General features: G+C 37.7%; 1 protein-coding gene across 7 annotated transcripts in view; it reads right to left on the reverse strand.

Moving 5' to 3' along the window:
* PRUNE2 (prune homolog 2 with BCH domain) overlaps positions 1-25039 on the reverse strand; it is a 229356-nt gene that overhangs the window by 19610 nt on the left and 184707 nt on the right. For all 7 annotated transcript variants that reach the window (XM_081066313.1, XM_081066318.1, XM_081066316.1 and 4 more), the window contains exons 10-15: positions 17204-17283; positions 15041-15241; positions 7859-8032; positions 2055-2157; positions 1287-1418; positions 12-98 (exon numbers count right to left, since the gene is read on the reverse strand). In XM_081066313.1, coding sequence (XP_080922439.1) covers positions 12-98; positions 1287-1418; positions 2055-2157; positions 7859-8032; positions 15041-15241; positions 17204-17283 — 777 coding nt within the window. The remainder of the gene's footprint in view (positions 1-11; positions 99-1286; positions 1419-2054; positions 2158-7858; positions 8033-15040; positions 15242-17203; positions 17284-25039) is intronic.

Genomic DNA, 25039 nt, shown 5'->3' on the forward strand with positions numbered 1-25039 from the left:
CAATACCATACCTTATAAAAGGTCGTGTCACTGCAAGGATTGTTCTGATGAACCAAGATGGATGAACAATAATAAATGATTTCAAATTCTTCCGCAACCTATTTTGAAAAAATGAAATTACTCATAACCCATTTTTAGGGGGAATTATAACAGAAAGTATATCCCCAAATAAAAATATATACAATATTAGAGAGTTCTAGGCAAGTTACTATAATCAATAGGGAACGCATACAAAAGCCACAATTACTAAGATAAATGCTTTTCGATATATAATTTGAAACATATGATTCAAGGCTCATTTTCTGAGAATAAATGTAAAACAGAATGGTTGTATTCTTGGAGTCCATAAGTTGGTTGTATTCTTGGGTCATAAGTCTATAACCATAATGACATATTTCTGTTTAACAATGCTTTTCATTTTTGCCAGCATTATCTTACTATTTTGAAAAGAACAGTAACTTAATAGTAACACTCTTATTAGCAACTTAAACAATTTATTTGATTTATTTGAGCATTGGTGTCTTCTTACATTTAATGAAAATAGTAACCATATATCATGTGGTTGCTTGACTTTCAGATTACCATTTTAATGCTCTTGGTTTTCAGGCATGATTTTCAGTATCAGTAATGTTACTTTATGAATGTTTGGACCATTAAAAAAATTTTAGTTACTATAACAGGTTATTTGTGTGTTATTATGTAAGGAGCCACATCTAAGGGGATGCCATACCTATCACAGACTTCATAAACTTTTATGTTTATTATGACAATTTTCCTACAGATGGCAACAACATGTTTTGTTCTATTAAAACCAGTATGGATAAAAGTAAAGTATCAACGAAGGGGCACCCAAAGGCACAATATGAGCTAGTAGTTAACTTGAATTAATAATAAATGTCAAAGTAAGAGCACAACAGTTCTCCAAATCACAATAGTGCCAGTCACACAAACAGCATCAAAATGATGTGACACCAGTAAAGAATCGTAGGTATTTGTTTTATCAGCCCAAATTGCACCTCCATGTGGCAATACCATATGCATAGTTTAAAATAGACTTCATCACCAGGTTCAAGATAACAACATTTAACAAAATATGGGGAGAATTTGCTTTAACTCAGATTTGGGACACCAAGTGACTCTTCCAATATTTTTATAATTTACTATCTCAACTGTGCATAATTCAATGTTTCTAAAATGCGATTGCATTTTTGGTAGATTAAAAGGGAATTAGAAAAGGGGATTATTGAGAAAGTCAAAATAGGTATTAAATAATGGAGTTTACCTACCGTCTGTCAATCATCTGGTAGCATTTCTTCATCCAGCCCAGCCCTGGCATCTTCCGTCTTGGGGTTGCACCATTCAAGTACACAATCATATAATCTTCAGCTACCATCAACTCTAAAGTACTTATTACATATCTGATCATAGGAAGGAAGAGGTCTGTTTTCAGTTCCTACACGAAACACTTAATCTTATTTATACCATAATTATATAACAGTTAAATAACAGGGTATATGACATTTAAGAATGGTTATGCATATTACCTCTTCACCTTGAGAAGAATGCGCTTACCTAAGATAATTTCTCTGAGAGTACTGTTCATTTATCTGTCCATTTATCTTTTTTTAAAAAATGCAGGGACACTTGAAAAATGTGTGGGTAAGAAATCTGACTTTCAAAAATGTCAACAATGTTATCAGACACTAAGGGCAACTCAGATAAAATAAGAGCAGATATAAATGAAGTCAGGTTATCATCAGTTGACTAAGAAACATGTTATCGGGGAACAAATATAACACTTCACCCAAAGGAAATGTTACAGAATTTTAAAATGCAGGCTAAACTGTGTTTTGTTTTCAATCCATTTTGCTGACAAAAGAGCAACCTTAAAGGTTTTTGTCTCTTGAGCAATGTTCCTTGACAGAGATTTCACTGACTTTTTATCAGAGGCTTAGAATATTCTACATCATTTATTTCCTTTTATTAAAGATGCTTATCTGCCACACATGCCCACAAACATGAACTCAAAGCACTTTGCCATAAGTATCACTCACAGGAAAAGATTTTCCATGACATAGTGGTAATCGGCCCGACTGCTGTCTGGCATAAAACAGGCGGCAAACACAATGATGGCATTTAGGCCATCCCCATAGTATCCTGGGGGACAAACAAAAAGACATGTGTAATCAATTGAAAGCTTTTAACAAATAATATTTAACCTATTAACCAAGGATAAACCTGGAAGCCTTGGCAAAGGTGTGGATGAGGATGAAATAGATACAGCTTTAAGGGAGTATTATACAGACTATACTTAAGTACATATGCATATAATTATCTTCCGGTGATTAACATGTGTGTTATACAGTGTTTTAAATATAGAGTGTGAATATATTTGCATATATAGAGTATCTATACATTATGGATGATTATATATGTGTTGTACATAGTCGTGAATGGGATGTATAATTGTTCAAGTTATCAAAGGATGCGGGGGCAATACTTTTTGACTTAAGGGTTTCTAATTTATATATTACAAAAACTAATTTGTATAATACTTTTTTAATAGCTAAGAAAAAGGTTCTGATTAATCCTTTTTAACTCTTTTTAGTTTCAGTTTGAAGGGAAACTTTAGTCACTGAACTACAATATAATCTCAGACACACACACTCCAGTGATCAAATATTAGGGAGTAGACAAGTAAACCACCTTTATTTTGATTTAGATAACTGGTATACTTTCTTGTAGTGTCCCTGGGATCTCCAGATTCAACAGACAGTGCGGGGAAACATGGAAAGTTCTGCCCAGGCGTAGAATAATTGAACACAGAATTCAGAGCTTAGTCTCTTAGAAAAAGGGGCAAACTCAAGAAGGGTTGGTCTGGTTCAAGCCTGCCTCTCTTTGAGTTTTATGAAAATATGTGCTTTTGGGAAAACCTGAGAATGACTTCCTGGTTACATAGTGAGGGTGGGGTGGGAGGGTGGAACTGCTATTTGCAAATGGTGGTGAGTAAATAGAAAGTGGAAAACGCAGACAAGTGTGGTCATTGAACCTCCAAGGGTCAAGGAAATTGTAGAGGTATCAGGACCTTTAATCCACTTTTGAAAGTTCTGCTCCATCCTTTAATCAAGCTCTGTGTTGCCTCAGAGCTCATCTTTGAAATTCATGGCAGTGGTTGATCAGATCCCCACAGTTTTGTGTATGCAATCTCATATGTCTTCCAGACTTAAAAACGGAAGCAATGTACTGTATTTTCATTTTTTTATATCCCCTTTCAAACACTTACAATTTTTGCCATGTAACATAGTTCTGGATTTCAGAATCATTAAGTAGAGATTTCCTCAACATTTTGTGTAGGAGGGCAGGACACACCCTCAAAGCCTGATCCAGCCATGTCAGAACTCAGTGTGTTTCATTCTTTCAGAACTCTAAATACCCCTCGGAGGATGACAGGGCAGTAAAATACTGGCTGGATATAGATTTGGATAGGCTTAACTCTTGAAAAGCAGTTTAATAAGATGTTCTCTACAAAGCGAAAGTATGACTCTACCACAAAAGAGGTGGGAGATGACAGTGATACCAACTAAAAATATACCAAATTATGGGTTCGTATGTGTTACTAATTTGAGGTTGTTGTAGACAGTGTTTACACTACATATCCTAGAAAATGCTACCTATGTACGTATACATCTGATGCAACACAGTTTGTGAAACAGGATTGCAGTAGCTTCCCTCTGGACTTTCTGCTTCCGTTCCCTATTTTCCAATATGTTGGTATTTACCAACTTGTTTCTAGAATGCAATATGAAGGAAAATGACAGAAGAAATATATTTTAATACAGGAAGTATGTGTTCCTCTGAACAATTTCACTGAAGAAGCTTTATAACGAAATGGAAATCCATAAAGGATAAGGTGGCTTAGCTACACTAATACTACACCCAGATGGTATGCAGTTCAGAGTCAGCACCACGGAAAAGACAGAGTTCACTAAAAGAGACAATAAACATAATGGATCCAACTTAAACATAAGTCCGGAAACAGCTTTGCGAAAGCATCTTTCTAAATGTAGCTTTCTAAATGTCTGGCTCCAGGGTGTCAGAACAGTTTTAAGATCCTGACTGCTCAGTGACTTCGATGTCTTTTTCTACTTCTGAAAATTTCCTAAGAAATTTTTTTAAAAGGAAAGCCTGAGATTTAAAAACAGTACTTCAGACATCTTCTTCAATGGCGAGTCAACTCTGTGTGTCAGTACTATCTGTCCTTGGAATGCTGGAGTGTCCCATTCACTCCAGGTCATTTAGCCAAATGAATACTTATGGATCTGCTTACCACTTTTCAATCATTGTCAAACTCAGGGATGTCTTTTTACATAAAAACTACTGAAATGTACAAACGCAAAGATGGCTTTTTGTACTTTGGAGCAGAGGAACTGTAGGAAAGGAAGAAAAGCGAGAGGAAGACAACAGGAGAGGAGGAGGTGTAAGAAAGGAACTGGAAGTAAAAGATTTCCTCATGAAAGTTTTCCTGCTAAGTCAAGAGCTGGTGCCATCATTGTCAGGCTTTGGAGATAGTTCACGTAGCCATTGCTGACCAAGTGCAATAACCAGAACCAGTCAGGTCATTCACTGCTTGTCCCTTGAAGATGCCCTCAGGGGGTCAGCTAACCTAATTTCTATTCTAGATATGCAGCCTCCTGAAATGAAGTTGCCTGTTGGCCACAGCACGATTCGTTTCAAGTCTGGTTTTCCAAAAACGTGCATTTTATTAGACTCTCTTCTCAATAACTGTGAGGTGAATTCAGGGCATGTGTGCTTGGAGCAACCCACTTCCTCCGGAGCCCCTCGGAAGCAGTGATGTAAATCTTACCTGAGGCAGGACAAACAGACATGAAAGGACGTAACACAAGTTTGCTGGCCAGCAAATGGAATGAAGACAGAAGGAAAGATGTCACAGGCGCAACCAAAACATACACACACACATACACCGGCCTGCAACTCTTCTCCTCATTCTTTCCCGGATAATTTTTCCAGCAACACTGCAGAGGTTACCTGAATCTCCTATAATGAAATAAGAGAAGTAAAAAAAAAAAAGAAAAAGAAAGAAAGAAAGAAAAAGAAAGGAAACTCCTCATTACATATTACAATGCTTTGGAGTGACTGTCCTTGGTCATTTAAATGTGATCTCTGCTTCAAGTTCAAAAAAGCCAGTTCTGGTTTCAGAGGGATCCCGTACTATTGGGTTTCAAAGGGATCCCAAACAACCAAGACCTCTCTTTACTTTTTTATTTTAGCAGATGGCAGGAATAGTGCTCAGGGGCTCATAGGAGGTAACAGTGGTTTTGCGATCACCCTCTTATGACTCATGAAGTCATTGAGGCCCAGATAAGTTAAGTGATATACCAAAGTCATAGACTTTTTAGTCAGACCCTCAAAGATGGGTCTTCAACCCTGTTCTTCTACGTTGTGTACAGGGCCGTTGACAATAGTTCATACGAAGTTCACCAAAGCTGAAGACTGAATTATTTGTGCAAATACTGCTCTCACACACTGATATTCCCAACTGGTATGGACACTTGGTAGGCCTTGTTTTTCAGTTAATTTATGCAGCTCTTTTAGTCATGCCCACACTCTCCCCCAACTTGCAGTTGTGCTGCACAGAGCACTGTACTGTCAGTATTTTCCTATTGGCGCAAAAGGGAAAACTTCCTTATAGCAAAACGTAAGAAACCAAAACAAGATCTGCATGTTCACTACAGTGTGCTGCTTTTTAAATGCTCATCAGAAGCCAGGATGACAAATTCAACAGATTGGTAACCAAGGAGCATTGTTTCATCATCACTGAGGACTAAGAAAGTGGTGTGAGCTTCCAATACAGAAGACAAAGCTTTGACAAATTTAGAAGTAACATCTGAACAATCTTTACTTACAGAGCACAGAAACTGTTCAGGGTGTAGGAAGAGGTGGCATCTTGCTAACGTTCCAGATGGGTCCAGCCAGAGGCGCACGCATGCAGGCCAGCGCCTGGGGAAGGCTGAGGCAGAGCTGGGTGAGGAAAGGGGGCCTTCTCTTCCAGACAAACTGGACAGTCACACAGACAAAAACCGAACTCACAACACAGAACGCAGAGGAGTAAATGCCAAGGGGTGTTAGGTGGCAGGGATGGAGGGCACAGCAAACCAGGTTATCACCGAGGTGTCAGCTCAGTTTTCACAAGGAATGTGACAGGCAGAAGCAGGGGCTTTTTCTGACCCTAGTGTGCTGCTGATAATCACGCTCTCATAGCCACAGTGGATTCGGGCAACAGACCCACCTGCTCGGCCCACCTAACTTCCCTGTGGTGGAAAGAACACACAGGTGAGTCTACTGGAGTCATAGGAGGCTTTAGGAGAACAGTGAGGCAGTGTGCCTGCTTTCTTCACAACAAAGGGGTTCTTAATTTAAGATCTGAGGGGTAAAATTTTACAGGGATTATCTGGTCTACATTTTTTGTACTTTCTAGAATGAGCACAGGCTAGTTTAATAGTCGGCCTTTGTTTTGTTTTCATTTCCCAAAAGCAAACAAATGAAAACTCTCTGGTGGGTGGTGCAAAGGAGGTATGACCTGGGAAGGTGTGAATGATGCCCAGGTTGTGGTTTTCATCAAAACAAAAGGATTGACTCTGGCCAATTGTCTGTCACCTTCAGCAAGATTAGGCCAGCTCTCATCCTGAAGGGCTATGGGAAAAGTTTCCCACAGAGGAAGCTGTCCCCATGCCACAACAGCTATCACTGGGCCATGTTACCATTTCAGGTCAAATAGTGAAACAGGAAAAAGGAAGGTCATGGATGAGGACACATATTGGCATTTTCCTTCACTGTCATGGTAGGACTCCCTGGGTGTCCAGATACTTACGTGGAGGCAGCAATGCATGGCATGGAAAGTATAAAATCTGCTGGTGGGAGGAAATTTGATTATAAAAACAAAATGTCCTTCTGCTAGTTAGAAAACAAAAGCTACGAGTTTAATGTCATGCCAAGATGCTTATTTCTCTGTCTTTGTTAAGGAAGAGAGAACAACGATTGCCTTGTCAGCTTACACTTTTCTGGAACAGCTGAGTGGTTAGGGTGGTGCTTCAGGACTGCAGGAAAGGAGTGCATGCAGCGGAAAAATTAAAAAGCCGTTTACGTTTTCTGAAGTTGACAACACTAAATGTGTTGCTTGTGCTCATCTGACTTTTTTGTGAATCCCAAATTAGTCAAGGCTCTGGAGCTCCAAGAAAGCATTGGAAATACAAAACACAGCTTTTCTCCCTCTGTTCTTCCCCACTAAGCAAATGGAGGTTTTCGCTGCAACTGGCTTTTGTCAGACATAGATGTCATGGAGTTTACAGAAAAGCCAATTTCAGATAGGTAAAAAATGACAAGGCTCAATCTAAGAAGATTTCCTAAGACTTCTGAAGAGGATTCAAAAGACTGTTTTGTAAGTAGAAGCACCTCCATTTCAATGATCTTGCTACAGGCTGTGGTGGTATGGACTCAGAAGCTATTTAGTTAAACCCTAAAGCGACCCAAGTAAATTCTGAACAGAAATTATTAAATTAGACAACTATGGATTTCAAGAAATTTATGCAGAAAATCATAGCTATCCGATATGCAATGTGGAAAGCATTTCACATTGGAAAGTTATTTTTCCATAGAAGGCTTTCCAGTGTTAACTGAATTGAGTATGAGGTAATATACTTAGTTTTACAGTCCCCTGAACATTGATTACCCAATAGGGTCTTTGGGATGTCATGCTGCAGGAAACCCTAGTTTCATTTTCTAATAAAAAAAATATGGCTGCCCATTCCCCACTTCCCAGATTCACACCGAGCTTGACTACCTCCATGAGAGATGACTCTCCTGTAGGGCTCAATGACCTTCATGTCAATCCGCTGCTCTTGTTCTCCAATCACCACTGTCCTCCACAACCGGTTGTCTTCCCGCTCCTCTTCTGCTGTATATTCTGGAATAGACTCTGACTCTTGGCCAGAATCTTTGTTGGCTGTAGGATCCTCTGGAAATGAAGCACAGAGTAGGGCTGAAGGAGCAAGACCTTTACAGTTCAAGAAGTTCAACAACCAGCTGTCTCCTGGCAGAGTCAACTTGATGAACTCCCTGTTTTGTATAACTCTTACAGAGCTTAACGCCATTCTGACCACATAAAAGACACTTAGTGAAGTCTATTACTGACTGAACAACCAAATGCATTGCTAAAGGCCACGCTGAGGGTGGGGATACACACCGGGCTAGAGCTGCTTTGTGTCAGTAGTGGTCCAAGAGGGTACAGTCTGGTACCAATTCATCCTTGATCATACAGGTTGAAGACCACAGGCCTTTCTAATGGGCTGAAAGGCGATTTATCAGACCTAGATAATCTTGTTTTCCTTGCACTACATTTCCTGGCTTATCCTGAGTGCCCAGAGTATTTTGGGGGGTCCATAGCTTAGTGTCTTGATGATATCGCTAGCCTAGCTTCCTGCTCTAAGTCTCTTACAATGGAGCTGACCACCTTTCCCTAATGGGAGCACATTGGGCATAAATTTGATATTACTTCCTATGGATTTTTCAAAAATATGCTACAGAAAGGTATTATAATAAACAAGAAACAAATAACTTTGTAGACCAGAAACACTCCAAGGCTAAGACTTCTCAAGAGTCCGATTTGTGGGTGCATAAGGCAATAAAAAAGAACACTGAGCATCTTGGGGAGAAATTTACTTATCACTCTCGTGCATCCAGAAAAAGCAACCATGTTAAGACTTTTAAAGAATAAGTAGCAATTGTTTCCATTTTTTACTTCAAGTACTAGCAGAGTTTAACAACATTTAAGTAATTTTAAGGAAAAGAGTATTTATAACTTTCAAAATAATTTTGTGAGATATTATCATTCTTAGTTTTCCATTCATGGGAAATGACCTTTGACTTACACTGTACTGTATTTGTATTCTTTTTATGGGACTCTGATATAACAATAATAGCAATACTCTATGAAGTAGCTACCATGTATCAGATACCGTAGTAGGTATTATAATAGCTATGACACAGAGACAAAAACTAGCTCTGAAGTAATTACTTCAGGTCACAGAGTTAGTAAGCAAATATAGTCAAACTCTTACCTTTTCTGCCCTTCCAAGCTATCACATTACACTTTGAATTTTACTATGAGACTGTGAAAGGAACTTGGGCTAAGAAAGTATACCTGAATTACTTTTAATATTCACCTCCACTCCACACTTAGCTTGGAAACCAGCACAGAGTACTCAATAAAAATTTGGAGGATGGGTGGATAAGTAAAGCTTGGACAAGTTCCTGGAAATACTGGTAATCTGTAAGGGAACCACAACAAAGCCATTATGTTCTGGAAGATTCCATAAGGACGGAAAGCAGCAACCTTTGGCTTCAGATCAAGCACTGCAATCAGGTGCAAATCCATCCATCTGCCTATGGAATCCCTTCCTGCTTCTCCCTTCCTACTTGGGTTAGGGCCCTTGGTTGCTCATCTTAGCTCCCTTCCCAGGATCCTGTTTTCCATCTGGTCTGTGTGACCTCAAAACTCTGGGCTCTGATGTGGGTTTGTCATTCGTTGTCCCTGTACACACATGCTCTCCCCTGCAATGAACTTAACATCCACAAACCCCTCTTCATTCTGCTTGGGACTCTGGCCTGCTCTAACTTGCCTCTGGTGATTAGTGTGGGTTTGTTTTGTCTTGTTTTCTGCATGCTTTTTAATGAGGCTACTTTGTTTTTTTTAAAAAAATGTTTGTACACTGTATTCTGTTGTTTTGGGTTTGTTTGTTTTTTTGGATTATAAAAGTAAAACACACTAATAAAAGTGCAAGCAATACAGAAATTGTTCATGAAAACAGCAAAAATTGTCAATGCCACTCTCACCCATTGTTTGATGTGTATTCTTTCTATGTGCATGTACACACATACTTTTTCCCCAAAATGTATGATTATTCCATATATTCTGCATGTTCTACACATACTATTCAACAATGTGCTTTTACCTAATAATATAGTCTTCTTTGCAGTTCAATGAATATAAACCCTGCTCATTTTAAAAACAGACCTACAGAATTCCATTTTATTGATGTTTTTTAGTTTATCAATCCCATAGTGATGGAAAACTACTTTAATTCCATTTTGTTGTTGTTGTTCCTTAGAAATATTTTCCTTCAATATTTTGCTTCAATAATTCTCTTTGTACAGGTATCTATAGGCTAAATTTCTAGCAGTGGAATGCTGGATCAGAAGGTATAGGCACTTAAAGGTTTTATGAACATTTTTGCATTGAATATATCGCACCATAATACATGAGAGTTACTGTTTCCTCATACTGTCAGAAACACTGGAGGTTATCAAAGTTTTTAATCCCTGACAATTTAGGGTGAAACCGTCTCTTTTTTGTTTTAATTTGTATTTCTTTAATTATTAAAGCAGGTGATACTTTTTAAGTGTTTATTGGCTATTTACATTTATTTCTCTTACTGACAGGGAGGCACCTATTAGGTCCCTTTTCTATTGACCTTCTTCATTTTTTAGAGCTCTTTATATAGAACTTTGTCATGTATTACAATTATTTTCCTGTCTTATGCTTACTTTTTACATTTGTACTTTTTTCAAATAGAAATATATTTTATATAGTTGATTGTTCACTTTTGTCTATGTTTTTTGATTATTGTATCACAGTAAGAAAGGACAGCTCTATTTAAAAGTACGTATGTACACGCACACAAAAAAAACACTTTCCTACAGTTTATTTTTAAAAACAGCATTATTGTTCATTTTAGCATAAAAGTTTGTGGCTGGACCTTTTTAATGACATGTTAATATCATTATGCTAATGTTTCAGAGGGTGAGCGCTGGCCAGTTGCTGGGGCTCCTGCTCCTTCCCCACCTTTGATGAGTGCCATAAATAGGGAAAAGAAATTATTTAAGGGTTAGGGGTTCAGTAAATTATCTTATGGTGTTCATATCTAGAAGTCAACAATACATAAGTTAGTAAGAAGTAAAGATAGCTTTATTTCATTCCTTGAATTAGCAATTTCCTCCCAATCTTAATAATTCTTCTGCTATAACTATAAATTACGATCTCCCCTCTAGTCATCATTTTGTCACTATTTTGAAAATTTTCAGGTCTCATTTAACTCTTTATCCCCAGGCCCTCCAGATTTAATTTTTGGCTTCATGACTTCTTCCCTAAGAAATGCTTGATTTTCTCTGTTTCCTTTACTCAATAGCAAATTTTTCTCCCTGGCAACTGTTGAAGTCAATTAAGCTCTGTTACACAGGGTAGAAGGCAACTTGAACATTTTTCTCTTGTCTTTTGTGAAATGATTTAGTACACAAGCTGTTGGATGTCCTGTGCTATATGAACCACAGTGGGGAATCCACTGTTGGTGTCATTAGGGACTAACTAGAGATGACGTTCCAGCAGGGGAACATACATCGGTGAAAGGTGACTAGCTTCCGTGATCTTGCACTGATCATGTACATAACCTTACAAGACATGATGTTTGAACTTTTCCTTATTAGAGGAAGACAGTTAAGAAGTGTTTTAAAAAATTTTTTTGTATGTGTGACAAAGAGCAGTCAGGCAATAAATTTAAATATAAACATTAAGCATACAAAAGTACCAAAAAAACAAAATCATCCTTTCAGACCACACCATTATGGCATAAAGTTGCTTGTGGGTAAAATAAAATAAGCTTAACACTTGGTTAGTTTATATGCAGAGTTAAAACATAGAATTGATTTTATAAGCTGCTTTCCCGCAGGCTGTGAAAATAGTAGATTGTAGATAGGGAAGTTAAATAAAGTGACTCCCAGATTATCTGGCAAAAAATGTTAGGTACCTTATTACAGAGAAAACTCTGTCATTAGGGGTTAGTTTTAGAAAAGATAACTTAAATAAGGCCATTAAACATCACCTAAAAAGAAAAAAAATATACGAGTGCACATGAGTATTTCTTATAACATTCTTATCAGAAATACTCAGGCTAAAATTCTTTATCATTTCTCCATTTCTTTTATTAAATGCCTTTGCTGAGATCTGAGTTATGGTAAAAATAACTTTGCAGTTGGTTTGGAAAACAGAATTCGTTCATTATCTTTTCTGACCTTTGGATATATTTAAGTTTCTAAGATTAGTATAATAAAGCATTAAAAAAAAAATCTCAGATCTCCCTTAATAGAAAGACTGACCTCCTAAGTCCTTCACTATCTACATATTCTTGGTCTCTTGGGCACTTGTATTTATCAAAGAAAATCAAGCCTTAATTATATGGGTACTTTGAATGATATTTTCCAACTATTTAAACATAATAATTAAAGAATATTGCTTGGAAATAAAGACCAATTGAACATCTTTTGATGACAGTGAAATTCAAAAATTTTTCATAAGCAAAATCACATTGTGGGCATATAACCTGACAGTAATGTTTGGTCATCAGCTACTGTGTGAAACAAGAAAATGGCATGAAATTCCTTTATTAGGCATTGGTAAATAAGAGCCCTCAAATCATGCCAATGGCTGGATAAAGGGTGCGTAAATGTGAGGGGGGTAGCTATCAGGCTTGACTTCAGGTACGTCAGCCTAATCTACTGAAAGACCTTCTATTCATTGTCAGCATTTTTATGGAGAAGCAGCATGACCCCTGAGTTGAGGACAACTCAGGCCTTGAGTGCTGGCTCGGACATTTACTAGCAATGTGGCCTTAGGTAAATTACCTAACCTTTTCGTGTCTCAGTGTTCTCATCTTAAAATGGAGAAACATAATGCCTATTCAGAGAGTTGATGTAAGGATTCAAATAATTAATATTTTTAAAGCACTTAGCACGGATTCTGGCACATAGCAAGCACTATGAAAGTGTTCATTAAATAAAACAGATTACTGACCAAATACTTTTGAAACACTTGCTTTAAAAACTCCATTTTTAAAAAATGTATATGCCTAGTTCAAAATATGCACATAAAAAAACCCCAAAAAACATGCAGCTTTCAAACATTTATTTCATACATTGTATTCTATCCCTCTTAAACAGTTATTCATGTCTCCATGTTAATTAAATATAGCTGTTCAGATGTAGTTTGTGTTTTCAATGTTTAATGTTTTTGTTTAAAACAGTGTCTCAACATACATCTTTTGTTTGAAAATCAGGGTGGACTTTAAAATTCAACTTACATTAACATTTTGTCCTTTGAGTTTAAGACCTAAAAGTGTGTGGTGGCTATTAAACTGGTTCTTTCAACATAACTGTATCGATGAAATAAAAAGAACTATGTCAGCAAGTGGCAGCTTTAATTACCAGTTTGCTCAGCCACTACCACTTTGCTTGGCAGTTTTACTCTTTGTAAAAATAAAGGTTCAAAAGTGGTGTGATACAGCTCTCCAGGGCGACAGGAAAGTACAGTGGGAGGAGAGGAAGGAACTAGCAGAGTCATGCCACAGCTCTCTTCTGTGGAATTGTAAATCAAAGCGTGATTCTTACATGTGAGAATATATTATATTTGCAGGAGAAAGGCTGGGGCAGCTGGGGGCAGCTGGGATGGATGGAGAGGCTGGGGAAGAGTCTCAGTGATGGTAGAAAAGAAATATGAATTAATTAAAGACCTTTTGCCTCTTATTTGTGTATTTCAACCTACAGGGTCAAATATCCAAATAATTATAGAAATTCAAAAACATGACAAAAATGCAATATAAAATCTCCACTTCAAACACAATAAACTATAGAGCAAGTAGTTTAGCCACTTCCATTTTTTCAGGTTGAGGAGATAAAGCCTTACTAAACTTGGTAAAGTCAGGGTCTTCATCAGTGCTGGTTATGCTTGTAGCCTCAGGGGCTCAATGACCATTGGATGAATTCACTAATTTGATGAATTTCCTAATTATATTCTCCTACAAAAGACACTCCTGGAATTAGGATGGCTCTAAAAGTCAGGGCATCATTTATTGGTAATATTTCTTTTAAGCAATTTTAAAGATTTAAAAAAATTTTTAAGAAAAATTTTACTTTTAAGAAGAATTTTTACAATGTATCAAAGCAATAGCTGTGGCCAGGATTCTCTTACTTCCAATTTCAAATATGATAAAGTCAGAGAATGTCACCCTGTAAAACAGAAACCACATGCCATTTTAAAAAGTAAATGCTTTGGATTTGTCCATATTTCTTAACAAATCCAATTTCACTGAGCAACAGAAATAACTAAAATGAGATTGATATTCATATCAGGAGTGTCTGTGTTTGATCCAGCAGCTTTTAATTTTCTCCCTTTTTATTCTTCCCCCACCACACCCCATTCCATCCCTCCTTCCTTCCTACTTTATCAGCAGTATAAAAACAAACATAATCAAGTCTCTGCCCTCATGGAGCAGACATTCTAGTGGAAAGAGAAAGATAAACTTCAAACAAAGAGTTAAATGATATGATTTCAATTAGTGACACATAGAAAATAAAATGAATACAGGGGCAGAGAGTGACTGTGTGATGGGGGTAAGGATGGGGAGTGCCTTTGATTATGGAGGTCAAGGAAGGCCTCAGTGATGAGGTGACATCTGTTCAAGATCTGAATAAAGAAAAGGAAACAGCCAGGAAAGGATCTGGGGGCAAGACCGTTCCAAACAGTGGGAGCTTGAACAAAGAAATGAGTAAACTCTGATTTCTCTGCTTCAAATTTAATCTTCCAGGTTAAATTCTCTTTCTCTGCAGATTCAGCCCCAATTTTCTTATAACAGAGCACATAACAGCTTTCCTTCAACACTAGCACCTAGCACAGGGCCTGCCGTAGAGTCGGGGTTTAAGAAAAGAGCAATGGCTCTGTGTAACCTCTGTGAATCATACCTGTCCTGCCAAGATCTAAACTCTCAATCAAAGCCTCCAATGAGCTGAAATACAAACAAAATCTTCTAGAAATCACAGAAAATTGCCACCGCAACAAAATGGGAGGTTTGTTATTAACGCCACTTAGATAATCTTTCACTTTTCACATAACTTTGGTCTTGGCAAATTGGCAACTTACCATGCCCAGTGTACTCAAAAGAATCTGCTTCATCGGGAGTATCAAGTTCATCCACATTGATATCAATTTCATCTGGACTGTCCAGGTTATCATCAGAGAGAACAGACCCTTCACTTTGGTCCAGAGAAAGACTGATATTTGGGGCTGTGAGCTTGATTTTCTGAGGATGAGTGCCATTAAGATCCAAAGAATTAGGAGGTTCTAAAGAACATAAAGAATAACAACACCAAGAATTGACCATATGCATGGCTGTTAAGAATGCAAAAACATTTTTAAGGCCCTTTCAGCAAAGGCAGACCTGCTAACAATCCTCATACGGAATTGGGACCCTCTTCTTCATCAGCAGGCCTGCGTACTGGCTTGCCCCAGACCCCTCAGCCCTGATCATATAGAAATAGGAAATGGGAGCCATTGTTAAATGGGCAAAAAACTAGCTTTTAGAATTGCCCTGTTCAGGTTTGAGAACTTGAAATTGATAGAATATTGAATTGAATTTTCACATTGCACATTGCATAAGAAAAACAGTTCAGCTTATATGTATCTTGTAACAGCTTGTGTAGCCTTTACTTCTATGGAACAGAGGGTAAGAACTTTTTCTGTTATGTTCACAGACACTCCCAAAATACTTTTCTTCAGTTTCTGACAACTCTGTGTATGATGTGCAGTGACCTTTCTTTGCCTGGCATTCTTTCTGTATTTATTTTTAATAAAGCTGAGGTATCCTCCCAGATTACATTGTTTAATCAAGCAGTCACTACCTTTTATGCCAATATTACTTCATGTTGGTTCCCATACCATAACTGACAATCTTCTGTTAAGGCTCATGGAAGTAGTTCCTATACTTTCATTGTAATATGCATCTTGTCACTAATGTGACTTTCACTGAACAGAAGCAGAGCTGGAGAGGTCATTTTTAAACCAAGTTGATCTCAACTAAACAATGGCAGTGATAGCCTCAAAATAGATATGTTTAATTCAGGGCATCATTTCAGGATGCCTTGTCACAAAGTATTTTGAAGACCACCTGCTATAGCTCTCAGTTCTGGAATTCTAACTCTGGTCATGTCCGGATGAAATTGACACTGTTTCTTTGTCGCTAAGATTTTTTCCCCCAATATAGAACATAACTCAAACTGCGCTCCATGTAATGTTCTTATGTATTATCTGAAAACAGTTTCTATTGACCAATAAGTTTGAAAAACAATGGATTTCTATATTACAGGAATTCTCAAAGAAGTACTATCCAAAATGGTTTTTTGCAGTGATAACAAATTTTGAGCACTTGACATGAAGATAGTGCAACTAAAGAATTGAACTTTTCAAATTTATTTTAAATTAGAAATTAATTTATTTTAAATTTTAATTAATTTAAATAGCCACATGTGGCTAATTGCTATCATATAGGATAACCATAGCTTTGGTGCCTTTATTATTCAAAGTGTATTGTGAGCTTTGAAGAGCGGAGTAGACATACAGGGGCTACCATGCTTACTTCGCTAGAGAACATTTAAAAATAATTACGCCACATGACTAGTACTTTGAACAATGCACTTTCAATGCTTGGACAGGAAAACATACTGACTCCCTTCTTCCTACTCCACTCTAGAGTTCAGGATCTTGGTATGATCTTGAAGGTACAGTGCAAAGGAGTGACCTTAGTACAAAGTCGGAGTCATGTAGATCACAACACAAATTTTACAATTCCTTTTTGTATATGCCTTGGGTTGTAAACCCTTAGAGTATAGTTCTTTTTCTTCTTTTCTTTTTTTTAATAATCAGGATATTGAGCCTTTTCGATATCACATTTCTAATTTTACACATTCTTACACTTAAGTATACCTTGGGTGAACTTAGATGTTAGTTAGAATTTGGTGTTCTGATATACAGCAGCCAGTTATCACAGGAATTGAAAGCACTGGCAGATAAGGCTGTGGCCCAGAATATAAACGGTGGCCCACACTAGGGAGCAGCCATATTCAAATCAACTCTGAAATTAACCAAATTGAGCTTAACACCTTCCTTGCACATATTTTTTTTCTCTCTCTCTTCACTTTTATCATTGAAATCACAAGTGAGATGCACAGGAAATGGTTCTCTCACTGAATAATGAAAGTGTGTGAATATAGAATCCCGCTGAAGAAAATGACCAAATGCTTCTCTCACCAGGCCTCATGTCTGCAGCACTGGGACTCAGCATTCCCTCCTCAAAGGGGACGTCCATTCCGACATCCTCTGACAGTAGTCTGGAAGAAAGCAAAGCAAAGAATGTAAAACATTGTATGGGGGGTAATCTTCTTTGAAAAGGAAGCCCAGAGATTCCAGGATAATATTTTTAATTCATTTGGAACAAACCCAGTATGTGTACTGAATCCGTTGTAAGTGGCCCCAAATTGGAATAAAGACTCCCTGCAGTTACTGTGAATGAGAACCGGGGACACTAGTTTTACTCTGTGCATGCAACAAGTCACTTCCACCAGCTCACATAAGTAAACACACCCCAAGTAAAAAACTCAGAAACAGGAAAAGCAAATAGCTAACAATACATACTTATGGGGGCATTTAATATGTATATATGTTTTTCAACAAAAGAGACAATATATGTGTTTTGGAGTAAAGACAGACCTAATTTTGTATAGATCTCTTCCTTTGTGTAAATTGGAGCATGTTACTTAGACTGCTGTGGGCAGAGGAAAGCATACGTGGCTGGTCTCACTCTCTTCATTTGTAAAATAGGGACATACCACCTACCTCATTGAGTTGTTGAAAGATTAAGCAATGACTGTAAAGGGCCTAACATTCCTGAGAAAGTACCAACTTACATTATTTTCCTTAATTCTTTGAAAATTTAAAAATTATTGTGAATTACACATTGGTAACGATGGTTCTGGTCATGAGTTACCATCTCTTCTCTCTAATCAGTGCCAAGCCCATGCCCATTTATATTAGCCCACTGGGTAAGACAAGTGGCAGGGAATTGGAAAATACTGGAGAAAATTGTGACAAATCTATATGCCTTTGGAGGAAGCTGACCACCATTCACAGTCAACTCCCACTGACTTATTTTCATCTTCCATCCCTCATTCAGTAAATCCCCATTCATCATGATAATATATTTTTATTCTTGGTGACTTCACATAATTTCACTCATCTAGGATGAATCCTTGCGATGTTGGCACTAATCTAAACTTAAATGTGATAAACCTTTGTGTTAAAGTTCTAAATTTAGTCTCTCCTTTTCTCTCTTACTGAGACTTCTCTCCACTTCAATCTGAGTCTACAAACATTTGGAGTGTGATCATGTGGATGATCAGTTTCTCCAGGATCCAAGTCAATCAATAAAGCACTCCTATGATAAAAACAAAATTCTATGTCTCTAGTGGTAATTGTACTTGCTGCATTTATTCCACAAATATGTATTCAGTGTCTACGATGTGCTGAGGATACAGGGGAACACAATAGACCAGCCCCATTCTTGTGGTGGAGATGGGACAATGGCATTAAAATAATGACTGTCACCAATAATTCAGTGCTGCTCCCCTGAGAGAAGTAATGCCTGCTTCCTTACCCACCAACACTACAGACCCCTTCACAAATAATCTCAGGGAGTTTCTTTCTCCATACAGTTGCTGTGGCTTCTACCCTGTATGTTCTTAAAATGAATCCACCCTAGAGGAAAAACAGTGAGCAAGAGGTTGGTGTGTGAGTCGAAGGAAGCAATGCATTGGCAGGAACAGGATGACCTCTGCCTAGCAGAGATACAGCATACTAGGTGGCAACAAACCAAACTGTCTAGTAACAGAGGTAGGAGTAGTGAGCAAAGAGAAGGCCTTTGAAAGTCTTGGGATCCAGAGGGATGGACACCTGGGTTTTCACTGGTGCTGCAATGTTTCAGATTTCCTTACAATGATCTCCTGTCATCCCAAGTGATCTGTGTATGTTTTCCTTGATACCAACCCTGCAGTACCTGTAAAGTGGCAAAATGCTGCTGTTAAGACCATCTGGATTCAAATCTTAGTTCTATCACTTACTGTGTTAGAACTGTAATTTATGGCAAGTTATTCAGTTTTCTCACCAATAAACGAGGAAGAATATGCAATGCCTGAAAATAACACTGAAAGGAAAAATTGTTATTTATTATTACTATAGTTCTTTTTGCCACCTATTATAATTGTCTTTTCCATTAGCCTTGAAACCATGAGGACAGGATCCATACCTGTCTTCTTTACTATTATGTCTCTGGCACCTGGTAGAAGTAAAAAACCTGATAAATAAGTGTTGGATTGAATTATCCAGCTTCAAATACCCTGAATGTCCATGTATATTATTTTTTCTAGTCCTCTATGAGTCAACCTAAAAAAAAAAAAATGACATCGTCATATCACTCCCTGCCTGACAGAGCACATAAGGGTGATGACCTTTAATTCAAAATAAGGATGAAGGGTCTTTAAATAGATAGATAGTATCAGTCTTAAATTTTTGTAGGTTTTGTTCATGTTTGTAAGTTATTGGTAACATCATGGAATAACTGAAAGAGTCCTAGATATGAGGTTTTACTTTTAGGTTATAATTCCACTGTTAGCACTGACAAACTGATTAACACTGAGAAAATTAGCTGACCATTTTTGGGATTTTTAAATGGAGATAAATATCTAACATCACAGTGACTGTGGAGAATAAGTATAATGCATATGAATATAAAAGTACTTTGTAAATTATAAAGCATTGAATGAGTTTAAGGTATTACATTCCCTCATTTTACACAAAATATCAGGATGTGATTTATTAATAATTCAAGTATGTGTCATGGTTGGACAAAACATAATTACAGTTACTATAATTTGGGTAGTAGCCCAAGTAAGGAAAAATTTCAATACTGCAAAAATCTCCATAGAGCCTGTAAATGCCCCTGAACTCACTGGAGTTAGTGAATAGAGTCTTTGTCTCTCAATACTCCTTTGCAACACAGAGCAGACACCCTGTCAAGAAGGTGCTAGAAAGTCAGTGGTGGCATGCATGGGGGAAGGGAAAAGCTGAAGGCTGTGATGGGGTGATTAGAGGAGAGGCACTTTCATAAACCCATGGATATTGCAGAAGGCCATCGGGATATTTTAGGAAACCCCAGGAACAGAGACGTAAGCTGAACCGGAATAGCCCAGAGGCACACCTAAGAGAAACCCAAGTTGCACTGGTGATAAATACTTCAACCACATTCATACATTAGCTCCTTAAATATTTGTAGAAATGAAATGGTCAAACAGAGTACTCGGTGATTGAGCAGGATGGTGTTTTACAATCAGTAATGGAAGCCTCTCGGGATCTATTAGGTAACAAATCAATCCAGTGTAAAAGGAAGTATTTCACCTTATCTATCCATAGCAACTAGTTAGTTTGGGGTTTCTGCGTAGGGATGGGGCTACCAAAAAGGCTGAAGGAGTTCTAAACACGAAACTGATTCTACTATGGCTGACCTCCCAAACAGATGCTCAGCTCCTCGTCTCCATCTAGAGGACGGAATACAGAACTGTTTGTTTGTAGGATAATTTATAATCATAAATTAAATAGTTCATCAAATATTTCTGGATCTTGGCCTTTGGGTCACATGGTAAAATTATACTTTTCTGCTATCCTTTGAAATTAGGGTGACTGCATGACTTGCTTTGACAAATGAAATGAGAGTGGGAGTGGCAGGGGTCACTTCTGGTCAGAAGAATTAGGAGTAAGTGCAATGCAGTCTTCCCAGCCTTGCTGTCTGTGGAAGGGCTCTGGTAGGCTGTGAGCGAGTTACTGTAAGGAGCAAAGGCCCTGACTAAAGCTTGTTGGATATGAGGTAGGACAATTAAGTTCGCGAACTCATCCTAGAAACAGTGCTACGTACCTCATAGCCAAATATCACTACGGTAATCTTTGAGGTACTCCCCTTGGGAAGCTATGCACCTACACCAGCACACAGTCCACCCTTCAAAGCAATTTTGGAACTCTTTTCCTGGAATGGCCATCAGAATTGTCGTCGCATTGCCCTTGATGTTCTGGATGTCATCAAAATGTCTTCCTTTCAATATTTCCTTTATCTTCGGGTAAAGAAAGAAGTCATTAGGGGCCAGATCAGGTGAGTAGGGAGGGTGTTCCAACACAGTTATTTGTTTACTGGCTAAAAACTCCTTCACAGATGGTGCCGTGTGAGCTGGTGCATTGTCGTGATGCAAGAGTCATGAATTGTTGGCAAAAAGTTCAGGTCGTCTAACTTTTTCACACAGCGTTTTCAGCATTTCCAAATTGTAAACTTGGTTAACTGTTTGTTCACTTGGTACAAATTTGTAATGAATAATCCTTCTGATATCAAAAAAGGTTAGCAACAGCATTGCCACAAGTTCGCAAGCTTAATTGTCAGATCTCGTATGTGAACAAGAAAGGGATTTTTGTTGTGGTTTGCTCTGACAGGTTTCTTTGTTACCACATCCTAATCTAGCCCATTCTGACTAGTGCAGCTGCCCTTTATTGTTTGTTTTGAAGGGAATATCTGACTCACACTGTGTCCTAATTTGGGTAACCCATTTCTCATATTCTCAACCCAGGCTTATGTTAATGATACACATCTTCTTGTTTGGGTTGCTAAAGCACAAAAGAACATTTTTAAAGATGGGGACAAGAGCTAGGAAGGGTATTAAATGTTTTCAATTATTCCATAAACATGAGTAGTAATATGTCACCTTTATGGTTTTTTCATAGCCATCTAGCACTTGCAAATTTGCCTAATGTTTTTCTTTAAATTGACTTATTTTAGTTAAGTAAATTTATTTTGAAAGGATGGTTTGTATTACTGGTATATAGGGAAACTTAGAATAACTTGCCTAAAAAAATAGTCATATAAATGAAATATGAAAAAAAACAAAACAAAGCTGTTAAATTCAAGGTAGAACCCCCTGGGCTTTCACTCTGAGACTTTGTCTCTTTACTAAAGAAAAAAAAAAGAGAGATTAGAAAATGTCTGGCAAGGTATAATGCCATGTACCATTATAAATACAAAGAAACGCTATATAGGATAGAACACCCCAAAAGTAATTAATATAAATTGAAAGAAGCTAAGGGAAATTGCCAAGTGCCAGAAGAGTTATTCTGCCAGAGGAGTTATTCTAGAAAGCTGAAGGAACGGTAATACCCCACAGTGTTTACGGACTGGACATAGGTCTTAGGACTCTACAGGAGAAGTGATCTCTAGGTACTAGAAGAAAGTCCTAGACCTGAACTTTTTTTAAGGAGAGCGCCGCTCACAGTGGCCCATGCAGGAGTAGAACCGGCAATCTTGGTGCTACCAGCATCACGCTCTAACCAACTGACCTAACCGGCCACCCCTAGACCTGAACTTTTTAAGTTAGGCCCTGAATCTTAAATAATTGCCACCTTAATGAAAAGGGGATGAGAATCAACTATCCTCTGGTCTTGGAAAGCATGGCCTGCCTGGAATCTTGGGTGGAAATCAAAAGCAACCTAGGAGAGTTAGAGACCCTAATTGTGTGTCAAGCATATCTCAATTTATATTACCTGAATGATGCAGGAAATCCAAGTTAATCCAAGATTGGGAAATCCAATGGTCCAGCTAAGACCATTGAAGACTTAGAGCTCTAGTGTTCCAGAAAAATCAAATGTGAAACTACTTGGTAGTGCTACTTTTGCAATCTAGGATTCACTGGAAATCTACTTAGGAAATAGAAAAAGACCCTCGGAAAGATGAGCTTACGCCAAAATAACACACCCCCCCCCGCAAAAAAAAAAACTATAAACTACACTAGGGAAAAACCATCTGAGGAATTGCCAGCAGACACAGTAAACAGAAAAATTAGCAATAAAAGTCCTAAAAAGCAGAACAATATGAAAGAGATTGTAATAATTAAAATATTATTTTAAAATCTTAGTTGTGTTAAAACACTGAGATTTGGGGCGTTTGTCCTAGCAGGTGGCGTTACTTACCCTGAGTAGCCATGCTGCTTAAAAAAGGAACATCTAAAAATAACAATGAGAAGTGTTCACATTAAAGTGATATAAAAAGATATGCCAGAAAAATACTAAACACAGAAAAGCAAGTATCAACAATGTTAATGTCAAACAAAAAAAGGCAGAAAAACATTAATAAGACTTAAGAAACTTATTACTTCATGATAAAATAATTGAAAAGATGTAACAATCTTTTCAATTGCTTTTTAACAATATGCTTTTTAACAACATAGCCTAAAAATAAATAAAACAAAAATTGAAGATAAATTATAAGGAGAAATTAATTCCATGGGAAAAAATTTGATTATATTTCTCAATAATTTATAAATCAATATGAAAAAGTGCGTAAGAATATAGAAGACTTGAAGAACGTAATAATAGAGCTTGATCTAATGGACAAATCTGCATTCAATAAAAATACACATTTTTTTCAAACTCACAAAAGTTAACCTTATTGAATGTCTCATAAAATACAAAAAAATCGATATTACATGTAGCATATTCTTGGACTTCAGGGCCACATATCTAGAAATAAGTCATAAAAAGACAGTTTAGAAACTGAAAAATACACTTGTAAGAAACTGACCAATAAAGCCCTAACATATCAAAACTTGTGGAAGTAGCTAGAGAAATTTCTAGAGGAAAATAAATTCCTCTTAAATTCAGAAATTAGAAAAAAAAATGGACTGAATTAGCTAAGGGTTCAACTCAACCCAGGAAGTTGGAAGAACAATCACGCTCTTCTGTGAGCCAATGTTATTTATCCCAAATCTGTGTGCCCCTCAAAGTGAGGAACTGTGACACACATGGAATTCTCCAGTTTGAGACTGGATCCCAAGTGCATTAGTAGATTTTGTGTTTCTGGTACTTCTTCTTAGTAAAGAAGCCAGCATGTAGTAGCATGGCAGTGCTGACACCACAGCGAGAAGGACCACAAACACAAAACTTTGGACATATTTAAATGCATCATCTTGCCTTTAGACCAGGTACAAAGGGAAGCCCATTCTACATTTTACATCCTTTCAACAATTCTGAATCTGGAGGGATTTAATTGTTGTTGAAGGATTAGCCTTGTCTGAAAGATAAGGTTTTTTAAATAGGAAATGAGCAGTGAACCAAGACTTGGCATGCACGCACGCGCACACACACACACGCACACACACACACACACACACACACACACAGCATTTCTAGATGGTAATGTTTCCTGACAGGCATGTAAACCCAGCAGCCCTTTTTGGGATTAATCATTCTTATAAGATTAGCAACTGAAAAATACAGCTCTATAGAAGCAGGAGAGCAGGTTAAAATGTTAATTGTTCTTTAGAAAAATACCAGATGGTTATGCTGATATGTTTTGGGAAAAGTATTACATAAAGAGAAAGTTCTTTAATGTCAGAGTTCCTAAAACTCTCCTGCTTCCTTCTAGTCAAGTAAGATACAGTGAACTGATAAAGTTGTTTTCTCCAAAAATGGAGATAAAACGAAAAAACAAACAAAACCTTTCGGGAGGTGCTTGCCTTCCTTTGTTAAGTACATTAATTAGCCCGTTAAAGCCCAGTGGTTGGAGGATTGCCATTTGAGGATTCTTGTCTGATAAAGTAGGCTGTCCAGTTTGAGGTAAAAGGACATGGCATTCCATGAGCTCTAGGGCACTTATCAAATTACTCAACTAGGAGGCAAGACTGGGTTTCACCCTCAGCTTCAGCAATCTGATACCAAGGAAAGCATGGGAGTTTAGGTCCTAAAACAGCAAGGTGGGTTTGAGTCCATGAAATGAAGCCTTTCACAACAATTAGCTACCCAGCTGGCTTCACTCACCCTAGAACAGAGGCACTGTGGCCCCTACATAAAGAAGGGGATGAAAATAAGGAAAGTGGATGACAGCAAACAAAAGGAAGACAAGCACTGGGCACTCACCCAGCTCCCACATTCTCTGGGGATTCTGCAAAAACCCACAAACCACAGCCATCTGTTCTTAGGTTCTCAGAGGAGCAGGACACAATGCTG

The sequence above is a fragment of the Rhinolophus hipposideros genome, assembly GCF_964194185.1.
Source record: "Rhinolophus hipposideros genome assembly, chromosome: 11".
NCBI lineage: Eukaryota > Metazoa > Chordata > Mammalia > Chiroptera > Rhinolophidae > Rhinolophus > Rhinolophus hipposideros.